Genomic DNA, 16,153 nt, shown 5'->3' on the forward strand with positions numbered 1-16,153 from the left:
AGATATTTTTATTGTTTTGTTTACAAAAAAAATAGCGATTCATTTTAAGCGCTGCAAAAGAACATAATATTCAAGTGAATTTTAATTATTGCACTATACAAAATGTAAATTACTACTATAATAAATAATTATTTCATTAACTCTTAGTTTATTTGTATATAATCAGTATTGGATGATATTAGGTTACTACTACCTACTAATACTGGCTGTTTTAATGTTAGCAGTAAGCTAACTGTTTCAGAATCTTTTAGAGTATTCATATTCTGGGTGTAGATAAAGTCTTGTATGCAACTGTTGATAATTAGGTATTAAAACACTCATGTGATACTATTATCACACTCGGCTTCGCCTCGTGAGATAAATCCACATTCGTGTTTTAATACCCCTTATTACACAACAGTTGCATAAATAACTATTAGCTATTGCCGACCCATATAGCCGAATGGTTAGTGACCCTGACTACCAAGCTAAAGGTCCCGGATTCGAATCCCGGTAGGTGCAATCATTTATATGATGAATATAGATGTTTTTTTCCGAGTCATGGATGTTTATATGTATTTATTTATGTTGAAGTAAGTATATTGTATTAAATATATCGTTGTCTTGTACCCATAGTACAGGCTATGCCTTGTTTGGGGCAAGATAATTTGTGTATAAGTGTGTCAATATTATTATTTTATTATAATTATTATATTATTAATTGCTTGAAACTATAAGTCAATAACGTATAGCTATTAATTAACGTATACTTATCCAAACTATTTTAAGCCGCTATTTTACATGTAGCTACTTATATAAAAAGTTGTTTTTTATAAAATAAGCTGTATGTAGTTCGGCAGACAGAAGCGGTGCACGGACTGTCTGGCTCCGAGTGTGGGGCACCCGCAGGCAGGCAGGAGCCGTGCGAGCAGCCCTCGCCAGACTAGCGGCCACCAGCGGGAGCAGTGACGTCATGACGTTGAAACTCCTGCCGGCAACACTACACTTCGATATGCAACCAGCACTTAGCTTACACGTAAGTCGCTTCATAATTGGAATACTTCTCGCGTACCTCGTATCTGCGGGTTTTGCTGTATATTTGGCTTAGTTGAAATACCGTGACCGAGGAAAGACCGAGAGGTCGAATTTCGACAAGATGATCGGATCAGATATCCGATATCTGGATATCCCTGTCAACGTAACAATCCAACAGGCCACCGACCGCAACCGATGGAGGCGTGCTGTTGACAATCTACGGAGTCACGATCCTCAGCAGTGAGGGGACGACGATGAAGAAGAAGAAGAAGAAAGTACAACGCATATAATGCCTTAAATAAAAGTGCGTACTCTCACTATAAAGGCCGCACGATAATGTGTATAAAACCTTGTCCTTCTCTTATCACGCTACCCACTTCTCCACTTCGCTGCACCGCGCCATTTTGGAATTCGGAACCAGTTCTTCGCCAATACCTTCACGGTCTGTATACGCGACTTGATACCCAGTGAACACGTTCCGCTCGAAACATATCGCGACGCGAAAAGAACAGTGAAAGAAGCAAAAACTGCCAGATTAAGTGTCACTGGCAGTGTGGTTTGATCGGGTTAGTTTCCCAGTTCTACGTACAGTCCACTCCGCAAGAAGTCCACTGAACTGCAACTGTATTACACAGGCAGTACTCTTCACATCTTCATTTATTTCTCTGGTGATGTTATAAAGCATAACGGCAGTGATCACTTATCGTTAGATGACCAGTAAGATGGTTTGTTCTTCTATCTCATAAAACACATGGACGATAGATGTGCGCAAACAGCCTGTGTCTTTTAGGATAGATCGCTGCAAACTAGGTAACATCACCGCTATGAGATATGCCTTACCTCTACACGAAACGAGCACAAAAAACATTAATTTACCATTCATATACAACCATCGTTGTCTTATATTAATATTCAAACATTGCTTTAGTTATCATAGTCTTATATAAACTTCCGATTTATTCATTCATAAATGTGTAACGAAATAAAAAAAAAGAAATGGTAAAAGTTACTATAACATAAATGACTTTCTTATTTCATTGTACCGATAATTTATAATTTAAAAAAGAAACCCGCTGAGTTTTTTGCGCTCGCACTTCTCAGGTCTGAGGCATACTTCTTCGAATGGGTGGTCGTTTTTGGCTACAGGGGTAAGATGGTTTGCGGAAATCGAAAATTAACTGATTGTAATGAGTTATCTTGAGTGTTTAGTTAAGTTTAAGTTTTAAGTTAACTCCGCTCTAACAAATCATGTTAGACTACATACAGAATTCACGTAAAGCCCAACTGCATGGTTTAGAGATAAAAGTTATACCCGTCTTCAACCAAAGAATCGACCCCCGCTGACCGAACTATCGGGTTTATCAGCAACGTAAAACACTGCTTAAAACAATTAGACACGTGTTTCACCTCTACAAGAGGCATCCTCTGAAGATCTTTACTCGGTGAAACGTAATGTAGCACGTGAGCCCTTCCTCACACGCGTTGTAGAATAAAAGAAACATTGAGTTCTTACGTACGGCTAATGTTCACCAGTGGGAGGCTCCTTTGCACAGGATGCCTGCTAGATTATCGGTACCACAACGGCGCCTATTTCTACCGTGAAACACTAATATTATATTATGAAAATAAGGGACGAATCGAGCAGGACGTTCAGTTGATGGTAATTGATAAGCCCTGTCCATTAGAATGCAGTGTCGCTCAGGATTCTTGAAATACACAAAAATTCTGTGCGGCACTACAATTGCGCTCGTCACCTTGAGACGCTTACGTCTTAATGTTAAGTCTCATTTGACCAGTAATTTCACTAGCTACGGCGCCCTTCAGACTGAAACACAATAATGCTTACACATTACTGCTTCGCGGCAGAAATAGGCGCCAATGTGGTACCCATAATCTAGCCGGCATCCTGCGCAAAGGGGCCTCCCACTTAATTTAATAATCCTTCTTAAACCAAAAGTTGTAAGCTGCAATAAAATTCCTTCTTCCAAGTGCACTTAAGTGTTATCAAAATCGCAGTTTCTTTTATCGTTTCAATTAAAACAAGTGCACTGAGAATCTAATGATTGTAGTTCAGAGTTAGCGGCGAAAGTTTAATTATTTCCTATGTGCAGTCTAGATTCAATTACATCTGGCTTAGTGCCAGCACGTAGACATTTATCTCGTTAATTTGAGTTAGCACCTTCTTTATTAGCGCGGGGATACAATTAGACATGCCCTAATTAAATTCTAACAGCTTTGTCGCTCGTAGCTGTTGTGGTTAAACTTTGTTTGAAATGGCTTAATTTATTTGTTCCGAAAATTAGCAGCATGTATGTGACTCTGCAGAAATACAAAGTTTTTCGATACAGAAACATATAGTATAAGCTAATTTAATGTGTTGTGTGAAAACTATGTTATACAGTGTGGAGACTTTAAGTAAACATACGGAAAGAGCATCTTAACCGTATCTTCGTACTCATCTTATTTTCTAATATATAAAATGCTCGTGTCATGGTGTTAAACTTTGAACTCCTCCGATACGGCTTGACCGTCTCATGAAATTTTGAGTGCATATTGGGTAGGTCTGAGAATCGGACCACATCTATTTTTCATCCCCCTAAATGTTACGGGTGGTTTTTTTTTAAATTTGTATGATTATGAGTCAGCATTGAAAAATACATACAACTTCAAATTTTCACCCATCTACGATCAACAGTTACTTTTGTATCGCGATTTTAATATCGGTAATACAATGTTTGCTGGGTCAGCTAGTAATATATATAAATCCAGTGTCCTGATGTTTGTTTCCAGTAAACTCTTAAACTAATGAATGGATATTAATGGGGATTACTTTATGGAGTGCAGTTTAGTCCAACTTGAGTGATAGGATAGATTTTGTGTCGATTCGGGACCCACAATTATTTTTATTTCCAACATTTGTTTTATATGGATATATTTTCTATGAGAGAATTTATTGAGGCACGGTTTGACAGTTCTACTATGAAACAATAACTCTTGATGTTATGAAATATTATTGACTAATTCATAAAAAAACAGTATTTTATTTATTATGTACAGAACAACGTCTGTCGGGTCAGCTATTAACAACGAACAAACAAATTATGTATTTAGGAAACAAAATGTTAATCATCCTTATGTGGTCGCACAAGTAGGCAAGAGGTATCAGTGCCTACTATAGCGCGCGGCTACTAGATTACTTACAGGATGGTCCAAAATAATATTATGAAAATTGATTTTAGGTTATTTATTGATTTATTATATTAATACGGTAAACTAACTCTACCCGTGTGTTTTTATGCAAAATACAAAATAAGGGACGAAACGAGCAGGCCGCTCAGCTGATGGTTATTGATACGACAGGATTCTTGAACAACCCAACAATTCTGAGCGGCACTACAATTGCGCAGGTCACCTTGAGACATAAGATGTTAAGTCTCATTTGCCCAGTAATTTAACTAGCTACTTATTGTCGCTTTTGTATCTCTACTCTATATACGTTACATTTTTTTATGGATTAGGAGGATAAGTGATCACCGCCGCCCACAATCTCTTGCAACACCAGAGGAATCACAGGAGTGTTGCCGGCCTTTAAGAAAGGAGTATGCGCTTTTTTTTGAAGGTACCCATGTCGCATCGTCGCGGAAACACCGCATAAGGAAGCTCATTCCACAGCTTTGTAGTACGTGGAAGAAAGCTCCTTGAAATCCGCACTGTGGAGGACCGCCACACATCCAGATGGTGGGGATGATATCCTAACTTGTGGCGTGTCGTGCGAAAGTGAAATTCGGCGACAGGAATCAGGTTAAACAGCTCTTCGGAACACTCCCCGTGATAAATGCGGTAGAAGACACACAATGAAGCGACGTCTCTACGCAACGCCAATACGTTACATATCCGTGCGTAACGGATTAGTGTCAGACGCAAAATAGAGTGCTCAGCGCGTTTGTAGAATTTTTTACTTCAAAAAGCTACTGCGAGATGTGAATTTAATAAGTTAAAATGTTCATTAGTGTATGCGCAAGTATTACTCGTGGGAAACAAGAAATGTTCATTATTTGTAGGTTACAAATGTGAATAGTTTCGCTGATGACACTAAGTTTGGTAACGGATGAATTGTGTGAAAGCGATGTATGAAAGAGACAATATCCAACGGCAATTTAATGAACCAATGGTCTGTGATCATGATAAGTAAAACTTTTGTTTCGGATCTTGAAGTATGTAACTAAATGGAGACGCTCATGTTTTATGGGAATAAATGTTAGAACTGGAAATGGACCACTTGATATAAGAGGAATTATCTGCCCACAAAACGTTCTTTTGTGTGTCTTACTGCGCCCTCAAAGATAAAGGCTATAAGATGGAATATCACATTTGCCGGAACTTATCTTCGAACACTACAGAACAAGTTCAAAACCTAGAAGTTGTCACCTTTGACTCGAGCTAAAATGCAGACTAGTAATGAACCAACATGTAGAAGCTGGGCCGGCATGATATTCGGACCGAGTTAAATAATCTATACGAATATTATAAAGCTGCAGTGTTTGTTTGTTTGAACGCGCTAATCTCTGGTACTACTGGTCCGATTTGAATGATTCTTTCAGTGTTGGGTAGTCAATTTATCGAGGAAGGCTACAGGCTATGTTTTTTCTTCAAAATTAGGGATCCGTAATAAAATTGCTATTTTGTAACACAAGGTGTAAAATCGAAAACCTATTTTTGCGTGCGCTACAAACACTATTGACAATAGAACAAAATGATGTACAGGCTATAATATAGGCAATATTTTATAACTTATAAAACTATCGCGTGAATTATACTTTATATGGCAAAACAACGTTTGCCGGGTCAGCTAGTTTAATAAAATTTCTCCCAAATTCAATCGCAAAACACTCGAACAGAAACAAAACAGCGGCCAAGTGGGCGAGTCAGACTTGCCCATGAAGGGTTCTGTAGCTGCCAGTAACATAATATTAAAGTTCTAAATAATAATATTTCTATTTTGAGTTGATTGAATGAAAGGTAAATTGCGGTTTACGATTTATGACGTATTAAAAAAACTACTTACTAGATCTCGTTCACACCAAATCGGTGGAAGTTTGCATGGTAATGTACATCATATATATTTTTTAATTTTATCATTCTCTTATTTTAGAAGTTATAGGCGAGTGGCACATTTTACCACTTTAGAAACCTCAATATCGTAATAATAGAGACCCACACGTATGGGTTTGAGTAAAAGTCTTAATGCGGCTTACAGAATACATCTACTTACCAAGTTTCAACAGTATAGTTATTATAGTTTCGGAAAAAAGTGGCTGTGACATACAGACGGACAAACAAACGAGACATGTCGGTTCCGATTTTTGCTTTTTGGCTACGAAGCCCTTAAAACTTAACGTAAACGAAAGTAATAATGTTTACCTACATTTGAATATCCTCATTCCTCAACTCATCGTTTATGATCGGTGTTTTGCCTCCTTAACAGTTTATCCTTCGACATCTGTTGTATCTAAAGATCCGTCTCTCTCTCTCCCTCTCTCTTTCTCACTATTCTCATTAAGTTCTCGTTCTTTGCTTCTTTTGGTACCTTTTGACTATCACTTTCGCATTTCTTGCTCGCTGCAAAGATTGCTTTTTGAAATAAGTTTTAAAATCGTTTGGGATTGTTTTTATCCATTTGAGACAAACATACACATATTAAATCTTTTCTTTTTATAATATTAAGAGTCTAAACTTTAGACAACCAGCCAAAGTTGACAGCGGCTATTTCAACTCAAACCCCAACACAAAAGGCAGGCACAAACCTTATATACCACAAAGGTATTTGCACTACCCGCATTGTGACTTTAAAACTGTTGAGATCCCGACATGCCCTTATGCACCCAATTATGCATTTATACAGAAATTCATGTATTAATGATTAACATGCAACGTTCGAAAGTTGGTGTCTTACAAGTCACGTACATGACGTTCAGACAAGCGAATTTCAGCTTTGAAAAAAAATGTGATAAGGTTGAATATCGATTACAACTCACGCAATTTATTTTGATGACAATACCGCGGGATTTTGTGTAATCTTCTCTGAGTTTATTCAAATTCAAATTAAAAAAAAACTTTATTCACTGTTAATTTTATAAGTTATTTAATGCAAGTCAGGATGAATTACAAAAGTTACAATGGCACTCAAATGAGTATAACAATATTCATTAACAATAAGTATTGAAACAATAAATGGCATAAAAGGCATTTATTTTCTCAAAATTCCTTTACAATACATTTTGATGTCATTTCTAATATACTAGATAATACGACTGCTTCGGAAACCCCTTTTATCCCCTTTATCATTCAAATAATCTTTCACAATTTAATAGGTCTAGATAGTAATTTATTTATTACGATACATAAAAAAAATTAAATTGGTAATATTTTAATATCATTAGGGAGTTTATTATAAAATATAACACAATAAACTTCAAATTTTTTAAGATATATAAATAGTAAAAAGCGTAGATGGTCCTTCGTTTTTAGTTTGGAGGCAAAACAAAACACACTAGAAATAAGGGATTGCTTTTAACTAATTCTAGTAGGCTTCATAAGATATATTATGTATCTTATGAAGCTAAATAAAGCTATTGCTTTAAGAGTAGCCACTGTTCAGGCATTATCTATAAATAAATTTAAATGTTTTATAAAAAAAATGGCTCTGTCGTAAATCCTATTACTCCACTGCTGAATATCTAAATGATCGGACAGCCTGGGATTAGATTGTGATTCTTTTATAACGATAGAAATGAATGTACAATATTGTATATTTTTATTGAAAAGAGCGCAAAAAAAATGCTGGGAGAGTTTCTTGCGCCGCTTCTTCTCTCTCAGAGCGCCATTTGTTTCCGAAGCGGTAGTAGTATCTAGTAGTTATTAGAAATGACATCAAAAAGAATTCTTAAGGAATCAATTTTGAGAAAATAAATGCCTTTATGCCTTTTAACGTTACAAGCGACACATAGATAGTTAGATCCATAGAGTAACTTATTATGAGGAGAATAGAGTCATCAGCTTTATCGCCGATCAGGCGCCATCTCGTAAAACCGGTCAACCTTCGCTAACGCCATCTAGCGATATAGGTAACTACCAAAGAGAGCTAATCGGCCTCCATAGAAAACGCCAATGTATAGAAGTGAAAAGACCCTGCTTAGATCTCATGAGACTTAATATTATTATTAGACTAGTGATTCTCTATTTGGCATTTAGAGTTTTTGTGGCCTTTCCAAGACGTCAGATTAATTTAATCGGTAATTTTTCAAAAATAGAGGAACCAAAGGACGTAATAATAAAAATAATATATTATGCTAAAAATTTCTACGCAAATACTAAATTTAAATTATCTTTCTAGAAACTACTACTGTAAAGACTAAACCTCTTTAATATCATAAATATTCATCCGCCTGAGATGTATTTGCATATTTTTTCTTCTGTAATAAAATTTTCTTGGAGAACTGGGAATAAACATTTCCAGCGCTTTTTCATTTAAGTCTGCAAAGGGTTTATTATCTTAATCATAAGCTATACCGAGATCTAAATTAACAACTTTATGAGACCTTTAAAGATAAGTATAAAGCTAGGTATAACGACAAAATATAACGATGTCAATTTGTAATTGTTACAAGTTAAAAAGCTGGAAGTGTGGGAAAACTTTTACGGCTTAATGAAACTAACAATACTTAGCTGAACTTAAATATCTCGTTAATTCTGTTAAAAGTGTTTGTGTTTAAGTACTCGAAATCCAGGCGCGCCGAGCTCGGACTGTTAAGTTCTGGTAAGGGTTAATCCACACAGAGATGCGTCGCGATTTAGCGACAATCCTAATTTATTATTTCTTTTAGTACCTACAATATAATTTATTAAATCCATTAACTGAATTTGCGTTTTAATCAACGGGTTGTGAAGTTTATGGCTCGTGGGAATATTCCAACTTTCCCATCACTGGATATTTTTAGTATTAACTAAATATGTAAGTGCACTTCGCTTGTTTCGGTTTCATAACCATATCTACCTAAGGTATGTGAATTTCCCCGTTATTAATTTAATATTGTATAATTGTATGGCTAACATAAACTCGTGGTAATGTAAGTTAAGGATGTTGCCACAATAAAAACGAGTCCTTACTTAATTCATTTTAATTTTTTCTATTAATATTTTTTATTCACCTTTTAACTTTTTACTATCGCAACGAAACGCAGTTATATAAAAAAGGCAAATGACTACTTACTAGACATTAAAAATTTACTTCATCCTGGACTTATATGAGAGCAAAAAAGAATTTTAAGTTTTCACGATAAACGTGCCTTACCACGTAGCGTCTCGGTGTGAGCTGACTCTTAGCTCCAAGTACGCTAGACAGAGATATCAGAAGATTTTGTGTAATGGTGTGAAAGGGTGTTATGTGTACATTTGTAGCGTTCTAATGTTTGTGTTAGATGGAGTATACTTACTGAATCGGATTCAATAAACCCGTATGAATACTGTGGAATATAATAGCAATTGCAATTTTTTTTTTATAGAATAGGAGTACAAACGAGCGTACGGGTCACCTGGTGTTAAGTGATTACCGCCGCCCACATTCTCTTGCAACACCAGAGGAATCACAAGAGCGTTGCCGGCCTTTAAAGAAGGTGTACACACTTTTTTTGAAGGTACCCATGTCGTATCGTCTCGGAAACACCGCACAAGGAAGCTCATTCCACAGCTTTGTAGTACGTGGAAGAAATCTCCTTTAAAAACCGCACTGTGGAGGACCGCCACATATCCAGATGGTGGGGATGATATCCTAATTTGTATCATTTATACTTAAAAGTATGATGAAGAAAAGGGAATAGGTACAAATACGCCATCGTAATATTTCATCTGTTGTATTATTCCAAGATGAACGTACGATGCGTCATAGATCTCACATCTTTAATAAATTTTGCCACAAATAAAATGTATAAATAATATATTTTTATTCATTTCCCAGAAACTTATAATAAACCAGCATCCGGAAGTGTGGGAAGGCGCCGAGTTCATCCTGAGCTGCATGGCGTATGGCTCGCCAGATATCGCCTTCACATGGTACAAGGACGGGGTAAAGATCAACTTCAACGGAACTAACAGGTAATTTAATATTATTTATACATTCACGTAGAATAAACAACTACACTCACAGTCACGCTCAAAAATTGTCTAAAGCAAAACTGTGCCTATGCGTCTATTAGGCAGAGTTTTCGTTCAGTTGTGTTTCGACCACGCTTTGAATACAAAGCCATGCAATGACAGTGTTCAGAGAAAAACTTTCCAAACAACAGAATATCCAAACTTAAAAATGATGGTATGTCGTCGTCAAGTAAGTACCCATTTAAATTAACAAAATTGTGTAACTAGTTCGACATTTTTAATCATTTTGCTGAATAATTATATTTCAATTGCTAAAACAAAATGTTCTTGCCTCATGTTCGCGTCCTTCTCGCGCGTGACGTAGTGTTACTACGTTCTAATTAGCGTATACAACAGACATTGAACATTATTGCTACGAAATAAGGTGTTAATTTGTATGAATGTTTATTGTATTCGAAAAAACTATATGTATATGTCGGCGTTAAACCAGGGTTTCCTTGAATTGTCCATCATGAAGAAATACAACACTAAGAATTTCACACACATTTAAAACGTATATATTTCAGATATATGTTTTAATAATTCTTCTAATAATTATATATTTTAACGATAAACTAAAACAAAAATATCAAGAGTTGCAAACAATTGATGGTAGGTGGCGATTTGCGCCCATATATACAATGCCGCTCGGACATTTTTTGACGACCTTAATAGGCGATTGGTAGTCTAGTTGTCAATTGTACGTCAATTTATTTATAATAGTGATAATAAGTTTATAGTAAGGTCTCGGCACAGAATCTGAATTGGGTCGTTAAGTCCGCAGAAGGTAATAATCCTTACCTACTATTTGAAATACTAATATGAGTTTGTTTGTTTTATTACTCAACCGATTAATATTAAACTATCATTACGGGGAAGTGTACCAAGAATACTAGCAGCATTTCCGCGTTGAGCAGCTAGGCTGATTCATTGATCGAAATAGCTGCCAGCGCTTGGTTTTTCAGTATTGAGGCGTGTATGTAGCTTTTTGTACATTCTTCCTCTGGACGCCATGGACCATGTGTCTCGACACTAAAAGGCACACAGATGTAACTCACTGAGACCGATATTTGCGACGTTTGCTGTCTTCGGCCGTCGAAGCAGCAGCAAAAACATTAACTGAAGTAACTTGGACATAAGAAGGAGCCAGATTGTGAACGCAAGTCGCGTCCCATACCAGCGCCCAAGAGCATCTACTTCCACGCCACAGGGGCATTGATGTGATTTAATTATAGACCTAGCCTATGAAACGCATAATTAATAGTAGATAATTGTATTCGATATTCACTATAGATTACGACGAACAGATAATTACTAACAAATGAGTGAGGCGTCGAATGTATTAGATACCTCTATCATTATTTAATTTATCTCTGCGTTGTAATCAATTAATTCTACGCAATTATTGGGCAGTGCTTACCCATCATAGATGCCCGAAAAATATTTTTATGTCTAGCAATGTAAGGTTGTATTTTAAATGCTTTCGATGTGCTATGTAAAACTGCAATCTTGAATTAACTCGTACAGATGCATAATAGGTAATAACACTTATAATATGTATCCATGTATCGTTTTAGATTGGTTTATGAGATAGTAATGACTTATCAACGGCAAATTACTATGATGTACATTTTTTATTCACAGGATTCTTATTTTATTTTATGTGTATTTGGGATATTTTTTCATGTTTTTTGCCGAAATTATGAATAAAGTTTGCTGAATCTCTTTTCTTTGTTTATAAATTGAAATCTAGGTACGACAGTAAACGAAATGTTATCAGAACTCTCCGTATATTGAGGACAGCAGTATGTGTGCAAAATTCATAAGATACATAATAGCTTTAAGGGTAAATGTATACACTTCTATAACAAAGCCCCAGCCACTGTTCAAGCATTATCTTTAAATAAATTTAAATGTTTTTTAAAAAGTAATGGCTCTGTCGTAAATCCTATTACTCCACTGCTGAATATCTAAATGATCGGACAGCCTGGGACTAGATTGTAATTATTTTATAGCGATAGAAATGACTATTGTATATTTTTATTGAAAAGAGCGCAAAAAAAAGAATGCTGGGAGAGTTTCTTGCGCCGCTTCTTCTCTCTCAGAGCGCCATTTGTTTCCGAAGCGGTAGTAGTATCTAGTAGTTATTAGAAATGACATCAAAAAGAATTCTAAAGGAATCAATTTTGAGAAAATAAATGCCTTTTTATACCTTTTAAATGACGGTACTACGAATTAATTGGAATTCATTGGAAGAAATGAACGCCATATTATATTTTATTTAAATTCAAGTTAAAGTTTAACACCAGTTTAGAAAATGACATACCAGTGAAATGTAATACATTGATTGGTATAGAAGGTATAGTCGCAATTTGTGTAAGAATTTCCGCGGTTAGATATAATGACATACACATTATTTATTTGTTTCTTTCGTTGTTTGCTCGCTGGTGATATATAAGTCATGAGGCGACATGCTTAATCGGCCATCACTTCTTCTTTAGATTTCTACGGATATATGGCTGGAGCCACTCTAGAGATCTCACTTCCTCAAGGACTATATCAATTTTTTATCATAACATTTCCACATCAAGCGAAAAAGAGAAATTTTATTATGTTATATAAGACGAGGCGGGATTCGAACCCACGCCCGCAGAGGAAAAGTATACATCTTTTTCCGTAATGTCAATATAAAATACAATACCTATAAACAAAACAAATGTTATAACTATATTAACTATGACTACATAAAATTAAAACTATCATTACGTGGAAGCGTACCTAAACTACTGGCAGCATTTCCGCGTTGGATAGCTAGGCTGATCCGTTGACCGAGATAGCTGCCAGCGCTTGGGTTTCCAGTAGCCTTATTGAGGCGCTAAATATATAGCTATAATATTGCAATAGTCTCTTTATGTAGTAACGATTACTTGAACGTGTTTTAAAACATATACCATAGATAGTCCTGAACTATTAAATACTATCGTCAAACTAAGAGCGCCAACACGGCGCACCCGCCATTTTATGTCCATGTTTTTAGTACCACACTGTCACTCGAGATACTCTCAAAATCATCTAACGAGCCGTATTCCCCACCTCTATAATACGTCCTTCCCAGATATTTTCTACCTTACCAAAACTAAATTTATTTTGAATGTTAAAAATATATTTATAATATATATATAAAATAACTTTTAACTTATGATATGGACTGTCCTTCGCTTTTATCACAAATCGGTTTGCATGTTTGTTGCCTGCCTTCAATTGTCGGCTTAGTACTTTTTCCCCAATGGACATTAAATTCCACCGCAGTAATTATGGCTTAAACTCTCCTCTACAGCTGATGTTAAAATTATATAATTTTATTTTTAATATAGATGAAAACATTAATATCTAATTTTCAAATTTTCTTAATTTTAAAAAAACAAATTTATATTGCACTCCAAAATTTATAGATTTTATATTTTAAAATATCACATGTATTTCGTATAGTAATGTTGTGCCTAACTATAATTTAAGTACATTTAAACAATTTTATTATATTTGTTTAATACTTAGTGCATAAGTTAATCAATTGTATTTAGTTGTCAAGCCTTTATGAATAAATAAATATATTATCAAACAAAAATGACATCAGTCGAACCACCTAAATTATTAAAAAACACTCATAATAACAACACACTCACCCAAACACATACACACAGAAAACATGATATTAAGCGTACCTTTCTCTTTCCTTTCTCGCTTTGCTATATTTGTTTTATCTCGAGTAGATTATTTATGAATTTATGGTTATATTTTAGTGTTTTGCCCATATAATATAAAATCACTCTTGGCCAATGATTTGTACTGTAATACCTAGCTAAAAAGAGATGTAATTAGATTTTATGCAACAAATAAATCAACAAAACAAAGCAAATATCAACAACATGTACAGAATAAGTCATAATACCAAATTAAGAGAATATACATTAAAACTAACCACATATCAGTTTGCTAGCAACCCTAGTAAAAACTTTCTACTAAATCGGGTGGTGAATATATGCAACAGCTTACCAGATTCTGTGATCAATGCAGAATCAGTAAAAAGTTTAAAAATAGACTTTTTGAACATTTAAAATAAAATTAAATTGTAAACATATGTATATGCAGTGCAGGCAACAGATCAATGATCTGCTAGTGCATAATAATAATAATAATAATAAAACAATTTACTTCCTCTTAAAGACTGTATTCACTGGAAACGTGAAATGGAATTAATTTCTAGACTTTAGTGAGTGTTTGTGTATCTTTTGATGAGATTTCTTAGTTTAATTTTAACAAAGTGATTCTATAATCGACAACTTTTATTCCTGAAGCGGTACGGGAATTTCAATTATCAAGCCAATCAACAAACTCATAATTACCTCTTGTATGCGTCATGCTGCAAAAGAGAATTCAATTTCTTGGCTATTCTAGCTCTAAAATGATTAGAAATAATTTATTATTAGTCTTCATGGACTGCTCTATGTTAGTCTATGATTAAGTATCTGGTTTTGTCCTTTTTCAACTTCTTTAGAGGCGTTGAACACTTTTCTTGGGATGGGTATAAAATGTTAAACTCGCGTCAGGACACGTGGCCTGATCAAAAATTCGTAAGACAGTCGTTTAAATTATGGATGAAAGATTTATAATTCTAACTTATTATTGTTCGGCTATTTCAACTTGTTGATCCTACGGGCCAGTGGTTGAAACTTTGTGATTGCGAAGCCAAAACACTGCGAGGTCGAAGGATCGAATCTCAGCCGTGAAATTGATTTCTCTGAGAGATGAACTTTTTATGTAAAATAATTATAATAGTTCTGAAGTGTTAAATTATTTAAGCAATTCGTGCGAAATTATTCCCTAAACATTCCAAAATATTCACAAAATGCACAACGTTGATGTTCAAGTTTACACTTCTGCCGGCACTCCCGGAATGCAACCCGTATTTTTGTTTTAATATTTACCTATTAGGCTTAGTGGTTAAATTTATTTTATCAACGTAAATCGAGTTATGTAATATTTATTGGTTATTTTACAAACTTTTAAGATCTTGAACTTTGTTTAGTGATTCATTGTTATTAGGTGTAATTTAAGTGTACATTTAAATATAAGGTGTACACAGTGAAACTGCTTAAGGGGACACTAAATGCTAGGGACCTTGAGCGATATGAGTTCACGGCTACCGGCCCGCGATCTATGTAACAAAGCCAACATTTTAAAAATTCTTGCGTAGAAATCGTAATATTTTAACAGGCGCAAATAGTTTATATGGTTACAATTCTCATTATTGATTACTAATCTGAATAAATGTACCTACACTATTCTCAGACAAGCTATATAAATACCTTTTCTGAGAATAGTACTAAACAAATGCGTCATGCCGAGAAAAAACTTGTTTAACTGCAATGAAAAGTGGTAGTTCAAAATAGCTCTGGAGTGTTAACTTATAACCAACAGCAAACATTAGAAACCTACAAATAAGCCTTAAGGGTATGTGTTATATGATAAAATAGTGTTCATAGCTCCAAATGGTGTAATTTCACTAATAAACTTGTCTAAAAATGCCTTGTTTGCGTGTTTTCTGCTTACCCTTCGCCTTAAGGAGACATCTTGTCCTTATGTCTTTTTTGTGTTTATAGACCAGGGTCGATAATTTTTGTAACCATAAAAATAATAGTAGGATGAAACCCATTGTAAAAGGACGAGAAAATACCAAAAATGAAATGAAAAATAAAATACGGGCGATCTGAGGTCGGGAAGTGGAAAAGGGGGGGTGTTTTATGGTATAAAACGGTTTGTCTCGATTTTCGGCAAAACTACAACTAATCAAATTTATTTATAAATGTAAAAAGGATTATTATTCAGTTTTAAATAAACCTTTTTCTTCATTTTTATTGATTTTCTAATCCATATTTTTGCTTCTACGAAA

At 34.9% G+C, this 16,153-nt stretch overlaps 1 protein-coding gene across 1 annotated transcript in view; it reads left to right on the plus strand.

The window, feature by feature from the left end:
• Positions 1-16,153, plus strand: part of LOC126964887 (uncharacterized) — a 389,045-nt gene that overhangs the window by 359,842 nt on the left and 13,050 nt on the right. Inside the window, exons 12-13 of the mRNA XM_050808203.1 lie at positions 832-1,015; positions 10,028-10,164. Coding sequence (XP_050664160.1) covers positions 832-1,015; positions 10,028-10,164 — 321 coding nt within the window. The remainder of the gene's footprint in view (positions 1-831; positions 1,016-10,027; positions 10,165-16,153) is intronic.

This window comes from Leptidea sinapis, chromosome 6 (assembly GCF_905404315.1).
Source record: "Leptidea sinapis chromosome 6, ilLepSina1.1, whole genome shotgun sequence".
Taxonomy (NCBI): domain Eukaryota; kingdom Metazoa; phylum Arthropoda; class Insecta; order Lepidoptera; family Pieridae; genus Leptidea; species Leptidea sinapis.